The 15,931-nt window shown below is 49.5% G+C and overlaps 1 protein-coding gene across 1 annotated transcript; it reads left to right on the top strand.

Annotated features, from left to right (window-relative positions):
• Positions 1-173: 173 nt before the first annotated feature.
• rassf2a (Ras association domain family member 2a) lies at positions 174-12,863 on the top strand (the record flags this gene model as incomplete). Its single annotated transcript, XM_043681113.1, has 8 exons — positions 174-343; positions 884-978; positions 1,893-2,050; positions 3,073-3,174; positions 5,501-5,552; positions 6,446-6,567; positions 10,261-10,358; positions 10,843-12,863. Coding segments are annotated over 8 exons (867 nt in total), but the record flags the coding sequence as incomplete, so codon positions are not given.
• Positions 12,864-15,931: the final 3,068 nt, after the last annotated feature.

Below are 15,931 nucleotides of genomic sequence, written 5' to 3'. Positions count from 1 at the left end.
TCTGTCCTTTTCTCTCTCCCTCCCTGTCGTTCTGTCTCCCCCCCTATCAGGTATTTGTTTATTCTGCTTTCTGACTTTCATTCTCTTTGTCTTGTTCTCTCACTGGGTTTTATTCTAACCACCATCCCCCCTTCACCACAACCTGTCCCCCTCTCTCTCTCTCTCCCCCCCCCCCCGCTCCCTCCCTGCAGGAGGAGAGTGAGTTGATCATCGAAGGGCTGCTGAACATTTCCTGGGGTTTGCGGCGTCCGATCCGATTACAGATGCAGGATGATAACGAGCGACTCCGACCCCCTCCGTCCTCCACCTCCTGGCACTCTGGCTGCAGCCTCCAACCTGAGAGGTAAGGACACAGCCCGCCTCCCTCTACCCTGGGGACTGCCCCTCTGTATCACCCCTCCACCACTCTGGCACCACCCCTGGTCCAGGGCCCGGGATGGGCTGGGGGGAATGGGGAGGTGAACAGGGGGAGGGGGAGGGGGGGAATGATGGCAGGATGATTGGAATTTGAATTCGAATTCAGAATACTGAATGGACTCTCAAACTCTTAACACTCACCTGTACCTGTGTTTTTGTGTTTGCTGCTGTTTACCTATTATTAACTTACCTATGCTACTTAACTCTGTGATCTGCCTGTATTGCTCGCAAGACAAAGCTTTTCACTGTGCCTCTGTACACGTGACATTCAATTCCAATTCAATTCCAATTCCAAATCAATTCCAATTCCAAATCAATTCCAAATCAGATTGAATGGTTCTTTCCCTATGGGCCAGGTTGAAGCTCTGCTCCCTTCTCCCCCCGGCGACCCCATCTCTCCCTCCCCCGCATTCCAGTGACTCCCTCCCCCCCACGTCTCTGTCACTCTCTCTGTCTGTTCCCTCAGGCTCCCTAAGACCACGTTTCTCATCCCAGATGTGAAAGTGGACGATGCCGAGAGTCTGTCTGAGGAGAAGGAGCCTGGCCCACGCACTGACAACGGTAAGACCATCATCCGTCCAATGGTGCTGCTGCCCAATCCTTTTCCACCTGCGATAGAGGCCATTCGGCCCCTCGGAGGTTGCAATGCTGGCCAGTTGGATGTGCTGCCTCTGCCTTTTCCCCCCTCTTTTCCACCTCCATCTCTTCCTCTCAGATGGAAAATGAGGAATTGAGTTTGTCTTGGTCGGAGGGCCGTCTGAGCCTCCTGCCTTGTGGGGAATGTTCCTCACTGCTCCGCCTGGCGCTGGGAGGTGTTGACACTGGGGTGATGGCACTCTGTTAGTTATCCCAGGCCTCTGTGGGACCCAGACACTCCATGGCAGATGGGGTCCCAGTCTGGTCATGCAGGGAAGGAAACAGCCCTCCTTGACCTGGTCTGGCCGACGTGTGACTCCAGACCCACAGCAATGTACCTGCCCTCTGCAATGATGTGAGCCAGGCACTCAGCTAAAGGGCAGTTCCTGATGGCTAACCCTTGCCCCCCCACCCCCCTGCCATGTCCAAGATGGATTGTTACAAAGAGGGCGTGACTCTGATTTTGAGGATTTGGATCCGATTGTCCTGGTCGGAACAGCTCTGGGGCCGTGCTTGTTAGCATGAACAAGGTGTGAGGATAGAGCGACTGGGGAAAGTGACCTCCCATCTATGGCAGGGATGGGTCCGGGCCTCTCCCTGCTGCCTTGCCAGGCTGGCATAGTGCTTTCATCCCCTGCCCTGCGTGTGTTGGTGGGATGGAACATCTCTCTCTCTCTCTCTCCTGTCTCTCTCTTTCTCCTGTCTCTCTCTCTCTGTCTCCATGCCTCTGGTGAAGGGGGGTGGGTGAAAGTCAGAGTATTGCGTGCCAGCCTGAAGCGGGTGTCGGTGGGGGGGTGAAGAGTGGGGCAGTGACTGTGTGCTGTGCCCCCCTGTGTTAGCAGATTCCCAGGGAGAGGCTGCCAGCTCCCAGCTGATGAGGACCAAGAGTGACGCGGGGGCACTGATCGTTCGCCGTGCCAACCTCCGCTCGCCCAGCGACAAGCGCAGGATCCGCCGCCAACGCTTCTCCATCAACGGTCACTTCTACAACCACAAGGTAAACAGCCACTCAGACAGCAGCTCCTATCCCTGAGGGAGAGGCAGGGGCTCTGTATCACCAGCTGTCCTGTCAGCTTGGAGCGAGGAGGTGAGAGCAGTAGCTATGGTGCGTGGTGCAGCCTGCAGCGCATGAGAGCTATAGCTTGTGTGGATGAATCAGACAGGTGACTGAGACTCTGTCTGCTGCCTCGACCTGCCTTTTGCCCATCACTGTCTGGCTGTCTCAATGATGGAGCTGCAGCAATGGCTGCACTGCCCCTCAACTCTCCAACTCCGGGTTCCACCTGGTGGCTGCCTGTTCGGTCAGGTACCCACTGCTGCAAGTTACTGCCCACACATGGTCACAGGAGTGGGCAGAGATACACCCTGCCCCATCCACTCCCTTCACACTGCTCCCAGCAAGGGCATAGCACTCCCAGGTCTGTGGGCTGGGGAACCCGAGGTCCCGCATTGATCTATAACCACAGGGACTGTGGGGAAGGGGAACCTGAGGTCCTGCATTGATCTATAACCGCAGGGACTGTGGGGTGGCGAACCCTGTCTCTCTGATTTCCTGTGGAGTGAGGAATCTGTTCAGGTGGAGCCGGTACACTCCAGCTCAGTGCTGGGATCTCAGCTCCATCGGGCCGCAGTTTCAGAGAGCAGGGGTCACCGTTAAAGGCAGTCCCTGCTGGGTTCCTGCTCCCAGTCACTGTCCCAGACACTGAGCGTGTGTGTCCGTCCCTGCTGGCAAAGGCATGTGCCCGTCCTTCACAATGCCAGCCCAGTGGATGTTGGAGATGGGAGCTGAGAACAGAGAGTGTGCTGGAGATGCTGAGTGGGAGAGAGGGAGGGAGAAGTGGGGCGTGTGTGTCAGGCAGTTTGCTGGCCTCACCTTGTGTATTTCTCCGTGCTCCTTGCTCTTTGTCTGTGTGAGAGCTGGTGTTCCATTGTGCATCACTTCCCTCCCCTCACCTCCTCTCCCCTCACCGTGGTCAGACTGAACCGTCTGGAGTGAAACACTCTCTTCCTTTCCCGCAGACATCTGTCTTCACACCAGCGTTCGGTTCCGTGACTAATGTTCGTGTCAACAGCACCATGAGCTCTCTGCAGGTTCTCAACTTGCTTCTGAACAAGTTTAAGGTCAGTGGTTCCATGGGCTGGGTACGGGGCTGGGTGAAGGAGGGGGTGCTGCACCCTGACAGTGCTGGGGGGGGTGAGGGTGGGGGTGGGGTGTTGGGGGGGGTGGGAGGAGGATGAAGGGTGATTTGTTCCAAACACACCATCGTTTTGTCCTTTATGGACCTGGTTATGAGCTGCTGTGGGACCTGACTGAAGCTGTGGCCTATGACCAGGTCTTTTCCTGCTTTTGGGAATCCTCAGCAGCTTCTCTCAGACAGTACCCGGTTCACTCCACTCCCAGGTCTGTTCCTGGGGAAAATCTCTGAGTCCATCAGAGAACATGAAAGTGTGCCACATTCCCAGATAGGGAGGAGGCTCAGGCAGAGTCAGCGTGGTCTCATGGAGGAGAAAGAAACGCCTGAGCAATGTATTCCAGCTGTTGGAGGTGTCAACAAGCAGGTGAAGGGGAAAAACTGGATGTCATACACTCAGAAAGATGTACAGCACAGAAACAGACCCTTTGATCCAACCCGTCCCTGCTGACCAGATATCCTCAATTAATCTTGTCCCCTTTGTCAGCACGTGGCCCATATCCCTCCAAACACTTCCTATTCAGATGCCTTTTAAATGTTGTCTTTGTACCAGCCTGCACCACATCCTCTGGCAGCTCATTCCATCCACGTACCATCCCCAGCATGAAAAAGTTGCCCATTAGGTCTCTTTTATATCGTTCCTCTTTCACCCAAAACCTATGCCCTCTAGTTCTGGACTCCCCCACCCCAGGGAAAAGATCATCTCTGTTTACTCTCGCCATGCCCCTCATGATTTTATAAGACCTTGATAAGGTCACCCCTCAGCCTCCGATGCTCCAGGGAAAACAGCCCCAGCCTGTTCAGCCTCTCCTGATAGCTCAAACCCTCCAACCCTGGCAACATCCTTGTGAATCAGATTTCCAAAAAGGAACATTCAACAAGGTATAACATGCCAGATTACGTAATGGGATAAGAGCCCCTGGTGTCTGGGATTGGATATGAACATGGGTAGAGGATTGGCTAACTAATTAAAGCAGACAGTGATGGCAAGGTAGCAGTTTGATGCTGGAATCCTGTTAACGCCTGGAGTGGCCATAGGGGTTAGCACAGGAGACGCCATTATCTGAGGAAAGGTACATTGGCCTTAGAGGCAGTCCAGAGAAGGTATGCTCGGCTGGTCCCAGAGATGGACAGGCTGTCTCAACAGGAGGTAAAAACAATGACTGCAGATGCTGGAAACCAGATTCTGGATCAGTGGTGCTGGAAGAGCACAGCAATTCAGACAGCATCCAAGGAGCAGCAAAATCGACGTTTCGGGCAAAAGCCCTTCATCAGGAATGTCTGAACAGGAGGCCTGGACTCACTGACAGGAACAAAGAGTGAGGACTGACTTGATTGAAAACAGATGATTGGTCAGGAACGGAATCAGGGAGATGTGGAGAGACTGTTTCCCCTTGTGGGAGAGTCTGGGACCAGAGGGTGTCATCTCAGAAAGGGAGAGATGAGGAGGAGTTTCTTCTGTCTGAGGGGAGTGAAGCTGTGGGATTCTTTCCCGCAGAGGGATGGCGAGGCTGGGTCACTAAAGGCTGAGACAGAGAGATTTTTAATCAGGGAGGGATGAAGGGCGATGGGGGACAAGCAGGAAAGGGAAGTTGTGGGTGATCAGGTCAGCCACGAATTGAATGTCCAAGCAGAGTGGATGGGCTGAATGGCCTCCTGCTGTTACCTGCTCTGACCGATACTGGAATTGCTCACTGTCTCCATTCCTGTAATATTGCCCCTTCCCTACTGTTGTTATTGCCTGGTACCGTCAGACTGAGTCCCCTTCACCCAGCACCTCACGTCTTGCTGCACTGCATTGGTGCCCCTCTTTAGCCTTGGAACCTCTTCCTGATATTTGGAATCCTTTCCTGATCAGTCACTTCCTTCATCCCTGGAAGCCCATGCTAGTCCCCCGCCAAATCCATTTAAACAAATGTCCCTTTCCCTTGCTTCTCATCTTCAAGTGCACTCCCACCTCTGGCCCACCATTGTTAGCCCTGGCTTTGTGACAGAGAAACCCTTCATGGTCTCCAGTTTGATCCGGCAATCGTTGCATCATCCACAACATGATTGGCCAAAGCCCCCTCCCTGCTCCCTGCCCGTTTCTCGGGCTGATGGAGTTTACCCAGCACCTGCAGGAAGAGAGGAGAGGAGACTGGGTGGTGGCGGTGGGCAGCAGAGTGTGGGCATTTGGCAAAGCCCCACCATGAAACTCTGAAGGGTGGAAGGCGAAGAGAAGGATTGAGCGATGTGACTTTCTCCTCTTCTTTCAGATCGAGAACAGTTCCGACGAGTTTGCACTTTATATTGTCCACACCAGCGGAGGTGAGTCCGTGGCTAATGAAGATTTATCCATCTTGAGAGCTTGTCCAAGTTGTCGAGTGAGGAGACAGCAATGGCTGTCATCCAATGTCATGCCCAAAACACTGGCACAGACTGGGTCCTTGCCTTGGCATTCATTTGCCAAGAGGAGGGTCAAGAGCATCCCGAGTGAAGGTTGGGTATCATCAGTAGGAGCATGGAGTGAGTGGATGAGAGAGCACCATTGGACACAAGCATTCTCCAAGGTGCTGTGAATGTGTGTCATCCACAGAGAGACACACAGACACCACAGCACATGGAGCAACCCAGAACCTCAATGAAACATCAGAGCCTTGGGGAGATTCCGAGATCTCAGCAAGAGGAGAGCAGTTGGGGTGAATGTCACGTTAGGCTTTATTGGTCAGGAGTTCAAGGACAGGAATGACACAGTCATACTGAGTCCAGAGCTATTCAGCATGGAATCCCTGCAGTGTGGAAGGAGGCCAGTCAGCCCATTGAGTTTGCACTGGCCCACTGAAGTGCATCCCACCCAGACCCAGCAACCCCCAGCCGGGCTGATTATCCCCCAGTCGAGAAGAAGTTATCTTCCTGTTTGGAATTTCCGAGCCTCGAGGATTGTGCCTGATTCATTGCCAAAGTTATTCAAGCCTATTCATATTTCGGGGGGGGAGGGGAGTGAGAGATGTGGGGGTGGGGCTGACAGTTAACTCCCATCCATCTGGAGGGGCTGAATGGCCACTTCCTGCTCAGTTTACCATGTCCTCACAGAGAACGGGGCACACTGTACACCTCCTACATGTTCACTCAGGGGCAGACACTTTCTCTCATTATGGTCTGTCTGTCTGACTCTCTCTCTCTTTTTCTTTCTGTCACTCACTCTCTCTCTGTCTTCCCAGAAAGGACCAAGTTAAAGGATTCTGACTATCCTCTGATTGCCCGCATCCTGCAGGGACCTTGTGAAGCCATAGCGAAAATCTTTCTAATGGAGAAGGATCTTGGGGAAGAGGTCACCTACGATGTGAGTAACTGTTTGATGAATGGAGGTTTGCTGGCTGAGCTGGAAGGTTTGGTTTCAGACGTGTCGTCACCATGCCAGGGAGCATCATCAATGAGTCTCTGGTGAAGCCTTGGTGGTATGGCCCACTTTCTGTTTGTGTTTAGGTTCGTTGGGTGGGTGACATCATTTCCTGTTCTATTTCTCAGAGGGTGGTAAATGGGGTCCAAATCAATGTGTTTACTGATGGAATTCCCGTGTGTGTCTCTGTCTAGCCTGTCCCAAGATGGATGTGTCCTCCCAGTCAAAGTGGTGTCCTTCCTCATCTGTATGTAAGGATACTAGTGAGAGAGGGTCATGTCGTTTTGTGGCTAGTTGATGCTCATGTATCCTGGGGGCCAGTTGTCTGCCTGTTTGTCCAATGTCGTGTTTGTTACAGTTTTTGCAAGGTATTTTGTAAATGACATTAGTTTTGCTTGTTGTCTGTATAGGGTCTTTCAAGTTCATTAGCTGCTGATTTAGTTTGTTGGTGGGTTTGTGGGTTACCACGATGCCAAGGGGTCTGAGTAGTCTTAGCAGTCATTTCCAAGATGTCTTTCATGTAAGGTAATGTGCCGAGTGTTTCTATGTGTGCTGTGTCTGCTAGTTTGGGTTTGTTGCTGAGAAATTGGCGGACTGTGTGGGTACGTGTTCTTTTTGAATACGCTGGAAAGATATTTCTCTTCTGCTCTGTGCTGCGGTGTGTGGTGGCTCATTGAAATCATGTTCTGATGCAGCTTTGTTTGTGGGTGTTGGGGTGATTGCTTCTGGAGTTCAGTATTTGGTCTGTATGGGTTGTTTTCATGGAGACGCTGGTTTCAAGTTCCCCATTGGCTGTTTGCCCTACTGTGACGTTGCAACAATACTAGTTGTTATGGCTTTGATTTTTCTTTATAGAGAAGTTCCAATGACCCAAGGTTCCAAAGTTTATTGGGACCCTTTTGTTTACCCGAACAGATAATGCCTCCAGCCTAAGACTTCGATGTCTTAAAAGAAACTGGAATAATCAAAAGGGAGTGGCCAGCTCACTATGTAGCTAGCCTTTGTTTAGATTAGAGCTTTTTTAGATTCAGTTGAGAGCTTCAAGTTGTGTGTGGAAAAGGTGTGGACTCTTCTCTGTCTCCTTCTTCCCTTCTGATGTCACAAACTGTCAGCTATCTGTGTCATTTTGACTCTTTGTGCTCAGGGACGTGTGGACTGGGACTGTTGCAAGTATTTTCGGAACAGCATCATTTGATGTTGGGCTTGGACAGGATAAGTTATCCGCGATTCTATTTTCTGTTCTTTGTGTTTCAGTCCACAAGTTTGTAAATTCTGTTTGTTTAAAACTAGCGAATTTACTCGAGGGATATCCACTGTACACGTAGCATAAACAAATAGCAAGGTTATGGTGTGGGCTACCTGCTTAAAATGTTTTGAGGGGTCTGGCCTCATCCATTAGCAATCAGATACAGATATCAGCAAAGATATCAGAGATCCCTTGGGTGTTCCCTTGGTTTGTTTGTAGGTTTTGTTGTTGAAGGTGCAGTGGGTGGTAGGGCATAGGTCCACAAGCTTGACAATACTGTCCTTGTTGATGAAGTTGTTGGTGTTTGGTGTATGTGTCTTTGGGTCGTCTAATAATGTAGTCAGTGTTTCCTTGGCCAGGTTGATGTTGACAGGTGTGAACAGGGCTGTTACATTAGAGGAGACCATTATTTCATCCTCTTCTATCTTAGTGTCTTTGGTCTTCAGGAATTCTTGGGTGGAGTGGAGTGAGGCTTTTACTAAGTGTTTTAGTCTTTGGTGTAGCTCCTTGGCCAATCTGTACATTGGTGTTCCAGGTTGCGAGACTGAGTCTGAGGAGGGCTCCTGGCTTGTGAAGTTTGGGTAATCCATAGAAGTGTGGTGTATTGGATTCATCTGGTTTCATTTTCTGGAAGTTGGTCTTGTTTCGTTTTCCAGATTTCTGAAGTTGTTTGGAGTTAGGCTGTAATTAAGTTCTCTCATTGTGGTGTCGGGTGTATCGCCACCTGTTGGTAACTGTCCACATCTTCAATCAGTGCATTCGCTTTCTCATAGTAGTCGTTCCTGTTTAAAATGACACCCAGAAACCCGAGCCACTCTCCCTTACATGAAAGACATCTTGGAAATGACTGCCAGACTACTTAGACCCCTTGGCATCATGGTAGCCCATAAACTCACGAACACACCAAAACAGCAGCTAATGAACTTGAAAGACCCTATACAGACAACAAGCAAAACTAATGTCATTTACAAAATACCGTGCAAGAACTGTATCAAACACTACATTGAACAAACAGGCAGAAAACTAGCCATCAGGATTCATAGCATCAACTAACCACAGAACAACATGACCCACTAGTATTCTTACATACAGATGAGGAAGGACACCACTTTGACTGGAAGAACACATCCATCTTGGGGCAGGCTAGACAGAGACACACACGGGAATTCCCAGAAGCTTGGCATTTCACTGGGAATTCCATCAATAAGCACATTGATCTGGACCCCATTTACCACCCTCTGAGATATAGAACAGGAAATGATGTCACCCACCTTTAGAGACCAAGGCATGTAAATAGAAAGTGAGCCATAACACCAGCACTTCACCAGAGGCTCACTGATGATGTTACCTCGTACAGTGACGACACGTCTAAAACAAACCTCCAGCTCAGGGAGCAAAGTTACATCCAGAACCTCAACCTGAGTTACAAATCTTTTCAAAAAACCCCTAACTGTTTCATGTTGGCTCAGTGATCTCAGTGCCTGTGAAGGGTTCTGGGTGAGTCTGCTTGCAATTAGGAATCCTCTGCAGTTTAAGATTAGATTATTTACAGTGTGGAAACGGGCCCTTCGGCCCAACAAGTCCACACCGACCTGCTGAAAAGCAACCCACCCAGATCCATTCCACTACATTTACCCCTTTACCTAACACTACAGGCAATTTAGCATGGCCAATTTACCTAACCTGCATATCTTTGGACTGTGGGAGGAAACTCTCACAGACACGGGGAGAATGTGCAAACTCCACACAGACAGTTGCCTGAGGCGGGAATTGAACCCAGGTCTCTGGCGCTGTGAGGCAGCAGTGTTAGCCACCGTGCCACCCGTTTAACCAATTGACAGGGGCTGTAGGAGACTCATGATGGATGAAGGAAACAAGTCATGTCTAAGACCCAATAAGAGGAGATGATGGCTGTGTAATATTATCGCTAGACTATTAATCCTTAAACACAGGTCATGTTCTGGAGATTCAGGGTTGAAGCCTTTCCTTTGGTGTTGTAACCATACTATAGTTAACTGGGAATAACTGACATCAAGTGGAGAATTGGAGGCAGGAGAATGGGCAAGGAAAGGCATAGCTAAGGTGCTGCAATGCCACCACAGGCAGGAGGGTATCATTACAATGTGACATGTTTATATGGGAATTTTCCATTCTAATCAGAAATGCGTACACCAACACATCTAAGATTGATGAAAACAGGATCCATCTTCCCTATTGGATCCGAGCTGGAAGTGCCGGAAGTAAGGAGGGGAATAAGTGTCTCGTGCAGGGCCAAACAGTTGTTTCTAATGGCTCTCCCTTGCTTCTGTCCCCAGTGTTTTCAGAGTGAAATCACTGGCTTGCTTCAGGACAACTGATGCTTCAGGTATTTCTCTCTCTCCTTTGGCCAGGTTGCCCAGTATATCAAGTTTGAAATGCCAGTGCTGCAGAGTTTCATTGTCAAACTGAAGGAAGAGGAAGATCGAGAGGTGAAGAAATTAACACGCAAGTGAGTTCTTGTCCCGGTCTGTTTCACATTTTTTGTGAGTTTCAATTGTTGGGCCGAGGGAAGAGTGGGACACGAAGGGAGTCCAGGTCAGAGAACTAACACCTGAACCGCGACGACTTGAACTTTGGTCAGAGCTCTGACCATTGGGTTAATTGAGAGAATTACTCAGTAATTTGTAATACATCTCCCTGACGTTACTTCTTTGAATGTGTTTGTAACAGCAGCATGACTCGTTTACACAGGAAATTGTAATGCAGTACTGAGGGAGTGCCACACTATCCCTGATAGCTGTGTATTATATCCCACTGCTGAAGCCCCCTTCTCTGGGGTGGTACTGAGGGAGTGCCACACTGTCCCTGACGCTGATAACTGTATTATATCCCACTGCTGAACCCCCCCCCCCCCTTCCCTGGGGCAGTACTGAGGGAGTGCCACACTGTCATTGAGGATGGACAATAAGACATGATGGTGTTTGTCTCTGCAGGTATTCAGTCATGCGTGCTGTTCTGGAGACGCGAGTACAAGAGTTAACAGAGTCCTGGGCACAGATTTGAAGCCTGGCACAGCGGGTAGAACAAATGGCACAAGACATTTAGATGTGGGCACTCTTTCGGATGTTGGTATTGGGTGACAATGCCATGACTATGCACTTGTCAAGCTCCTGTGGAGTGGGACCTTGGCACCTCCCAAACTGTCAGCTGTCAGGAGCTGGGAGGTGGGTGAGTGGGTGGGTGTGGAGGTTCCTAAATGGGGGTTGTCCTGTGCTCTTTGGGAAGGGATGCTTTATCTTCAGAAACACTCCAATAAATCCAGCCAATGAACCAAATCCTCCTCTTCTCCCATCCACCCCACAGCCCTTTGTTCTGTCCCGTGAACATTTGCAGAGGTTGGAGTGGGGGGGGAGGCTAGTTGAACCAGGAACCTGATGCCTGGAGTCACATAGAGGCTAGACCAGCTTTGCACTGTTCCCTCTCAGCCTGTTGGTCCTGTCCACAAATGACCAGTCCCCACTGATGGGCCCTGGCAGGTTCGTCCCCACCCCCCTCGGCATTTCCCAGTCAAGGTTGAGGTTCAGGAGAGCAGAATTCCTCCTCCTCTTGCCTCCATGTTGGCATCTCCTATTGTCGAGCTCTCCCATTTTTGCCGGATCGGTGAACTGGAGCAGACTGGGAATGGGAGTCCCAGAATATTCCAACACATCTCCACTCACAGATGCCTAATGTCATACTCAAACCCTGACACACAAGGAGTGAAAGTGTACGTGGTGGTAGTGATCCTGGTGTGGGGCAGGGGGAAGAATCCTCTTCAGTCACAGCACAGAAGCGATGCTACACTCGAAACAAGGTGAAGTCTCCATCCTGTTAGCATGGGGCTGCTCTCCGAGAGAGGGGAGACTGGTGGAGATCATGATGCCTCCGGAAGGAAGGTGTAGATTAAGAATCAGAGACCTCCATGATAACTTCAGCCGAGGTGGGAATCGAACGAGCCGTTGGTGTCACTCTGCATCGGAAACCAGCCATCCAGCCAACTGAATGCCCCTCCTCCCTGTGTAGGCTGGGGTGGAGTGGACGGAGGCAGTGGGGGAGGTGTGTGAGAGTAACATTAATGAACAGAGGGAATCCTGCACATGACTGAGGTGCAGCTTTTGCAGTGTCCCATTGGTCCCCTCACCTGACTGACCATGTTGAGCCTCAGGGACAGGATGTTGTAACTGAAGGCAGTCTCTGAGTTGCGAGCTGAGTTGGTGATCTGGAAGGGAGACCGCATAGGGCCACAACAGTGCTGTCATTCAGGAAGCATGTGTTCATGTGATGAAATTCCATGGAGGAGGTTTGGAATAGGTTAGGGATAACTCCCATTCTCCACAATGGCTGACTGCACTCCGTATTCCCAGTCAGTCAGATCCAATTGCTCCAAAATTCCACCCATTTGGCCGTCTCTGGTCCAAAGGGCCGAATGGCCCATACCTGCTTCTGTATTTCTCAGTGAATGCCGTGTAATCAAAAAATGACCTCAACTTGAGTACAAAAAAAGGTTTTTTTTTGCTGTGTTCTCCTTTCAATTGTTGATATTTCTGATTTGATGAAAATTTGGCTGGTGGTGTATATTTAAGACTGGGTAGAGAGATTCTCGGTCTGTCAGATCAGCCAGGATCCTGTTGTTCAGCGGGAAAGGTGGGGTGCTGTGGTGTATTAACTTATTCCCTGAGGTTGTGGAGTCAAAGCTCCAGGCAGTCTGCCAACAGACTCAGCATCACAGGTCAGCTGGCCCAAGGAAGTGTGCACCCCCCACACACTCCACACCCTGACTCCTTACCCATCCTGACAAGGTTTCTGCAAGATGCCCACAGTTCCCAGGTGCTTGATCCCTTTCTTCCTAACGCCCGGCAAATCCCCTTTTGTGAGCACCACCCTGCTTCCCAGGACACAGCATCGCCTTCCCATCAGTGTTCAACCCGAACTTGAAGCAGACTGTAAGAAATAGATATATTTTTCTGTCGCAATATTTCATGACCTAACATACATTCGGAGTTTTAAAACATCTCAGCTATTTTTTAAAAAGAAAGATGGAATTAAACTGAGTCTAACAAATGTGCTGCCTTGGTGTTTTCATTTGCTGTATGTTGGAGTGAGACTGAAATGTGAAACTGCCCAGTCCTTGGTACAGTTTTGTGATTTTGAGCATCAATTTGTCTCCAGTTTTGTAACGAGATTACCGAGTCCCTGCACTGCACACAGACCAACTTGTTCACACCCAGCTTAGAACAAGGATTTGAAAAATAGCAGCAATATTTCATTCGACAAGCTGTTAGCACGGTTGATGTTCTGATGCAAATGTGTGTGCGTTTGCAGGCCCACAGTGCTCCAGGGGAGGGACTTGTTGGTTTGGAACCACAAAAGAACGAGGGGAAGTCTAAATCCTTCAAGACGAGACCTTTTTAAATAAAATCCCTCATGGGACTTGTGCACTGCTGGCTGGGCCCAGCACTTATTGCCTGTCCCTAGTTGCCCCTTGAGAAGGTGGGGGGTGAGCTGCCTTCTTGAACCAGCACAGTCTACATACTGGAGGTGGACAAACTATGCAGTTAGTGATGTAGTTTTTGACTCAGTGACAGTGAAACAATGACAATTGTATTTTTTCATCAGGATGGTTAACGGCTTGGAGGGGACAAGGTCGTATGTTCCGTGCACTGACTTCCCTTGTCTCGCGAGATGTCACAGGCTTCAGAATAACTTGGATTTGTTTCTTCGATTTGTTTCTTCTTTTCCTGACCCCTGCTGGGCAGATTTTGTGTTCAGAAAGGAAGACAGCCACTGATAGCTGAGCTTCAGGTTTGAGTGGGTAGAGAGATAGAGAGAATGACAGTATTTTGGTTCTCTAGTGACGAGAGATGGAAATGTGTTGCTGGAAAAGCGCAGCAGGTCAGGCAGCATCTAGGGAACAGGAGAATCAACGTTTCGGGCATTAGCCCTTCTTCAGGAATGAGGAAAGTTGGTCCAGCAGGCTAAGATCCCTATCTTTTATCTTAGCCTGCTGGACCAACTTTCCTCATTCCTGAAGAAGGGCTAATGCCCGAAACGTCGATTCTCCTGTTCCCTAGATGCTGCCTGACCTGCGCTTTTCCAGCAACACATTTCCATCTCTGATCTCCAGCATCTGCAGACTTCACTTTCTTCTCTAGTGACTAGCCCTATTTCCCAGAGAGGTCTGTGGAAGGAGAAGGGAATATGACCCATCAGCTGTTTTACAGGAAGGTAGAGAAAGGTGAAGACCATTCGCACCCTGTACCAACACTTGGCTGATCTTATCCCTCAGAGCAGTTTCCTGTACTCTCTCCTTTAGTCCTTGGTGTTTTTACAAGGGTTGACCGGTGTTGTTTCCTGTTGATCATTCTGTCAATGGCTGAGCTCCCACAACTCTCTGGGATAGACCATTCCCATGATTCAGCTGTCTGAGTGAAGAGTTTCTCCCTCTCTCCGTGCCAAATGGCTTGTTGCTATTTGGGAGATAGTGACCCTGGTCCCAGACTGTGATCTGCCAGGGGAAAACAGCCTTCCTGCACCTACTCTGTCATGTCCCATCAAAATATAATTCACTTCAACTGAGTAGAGTCTGCTGACCAGATTGTTAGTGTAGGTTCCAGACTGAACCTCCAAGAGACTAAGGGAGATCATGTTTGCATGTGGGAGAGTTTCAGGATGAAAGCAGAGGATCTAACATAAAGAGTAGACAGGCAGGAGGCTGGAAGAACACAGCAAGCCAGGCAGCAGCAGGAGCTGGAGAAGTCAACATTTCAGAAGTCACCCTTCTTCAGGACTGGGGGTGGGGGTAGCTACTGATTCATCCCTCCCATTGACCAATCAGGTCGGACCCAGTATCTGTATACACCTATCACTAGCTGATCATTCCACCGCATTCCCCACCTAAACCCATCCCCCTCCTTCATCTGCAGCTCCCCCCAGAATGGGCAGAAGTGGCTCTGGAGATTGGCTGCATGAGTAATCAGCTTCCAGAACTCCCCAGATTCTGACAAGTCGAATGTGCCACTTTCTCTGTTCAAGAAAGCAGGAGATGTGAAGCCACAGGAAAACACTGGAATTGATTGTTGAGGAGGGAGAAGCTGGCCATTTAGAAAATTGTATGAAGCAATTTTTGTCAAATGTCTCAATTTGCAAAGTGTAACAAGCAGGGGGCACAGAAGATGTAATGTGACATGAGGGTCGGTGGGGGTGGAATTAGTTAAGTGGATATACACAGCAAACACAGGATGGTGCTTCACTCCATCTATCATGGAGAGGCTTGTAGAACCCAATGAGAGGCTGCTCAGCACTTGGAAATTCAAAATGATCCTGAATTGGACCGGTGAGAGAGAGACAGATGTTGCAGTGGACAGTGCCCAAGAAATGAGAAGCCCCTTCCCAGTTGTTGCATTGGGTGAGACGGGTACTGAGGAATGACACTCTGTGTGATAGGATTCCTCTGGCAGGAGGGTTGTCAATGCACGAGGACTGAAGATGGTGAACTTGCAAACTGCTTTATTCTCGGATTAATTCTGGTTGTTGTAAACAATTAAATTGTAAAAAGTGTAGTCCAGTTTTGAACCAGTGTCTCTCAGCATGTACTCCTCCAAGCACCTTACTCTTACCAGGTGTGTCCATGTGGACCCTGGAGGTTTGGGGATGTCTCTGAATTTATATATCTGCTGTAGAGAGCTGTGTTACTTAATCAAATGATAAGTTTACTCCCCAAAGCTTAGTGAGTGTGAAAATACTGGTAGCACAGAGGAAAAGTAATGGACTTGTGAATAGACAGAGTTTGGGTTCAAATCCCACCACAGATGTATAAGGTTGTTTATATTTTTGGGGTTTTGTTTTGTTTCGAGCTGTAAAACCCAGCAGCCTCTGGTGGCACTCCCTACAGTTATCACGGAGTTTGCACTTGATCTTACTCAGCAATCAGTTCACTATCACCCTGAATTAAATTACAGCTAACCTTTCCTACCTGAGACTATTGCTAAGGCACTGCCTGGGACTTGAACTCAACACCTTTCAGATCTCATCCAAACGCTCTAA

This window comes from Chiloscyllium plagiosum, chromosome 42 (genome assembly GCF_004010195.1).
Source record: "Chiloscyllium plagiosum isolate BGI_BamShark_2017 chromosome 42, ASM401019v2, whole genome shotgun sequence".
Lineage (NCBI taxonomy): Eukaryota > Metazoa > Chordata > Chondrichthyes > Orectolobiformes > Hemiscylliidae > Chiloscyllium > Chiloscyllium plagiosum.
The sequence above is the reverse complement of the archived record's forward strand: the minus strand, read 5'-3'. Positions and strand labels throughout refer to the sequence as shown.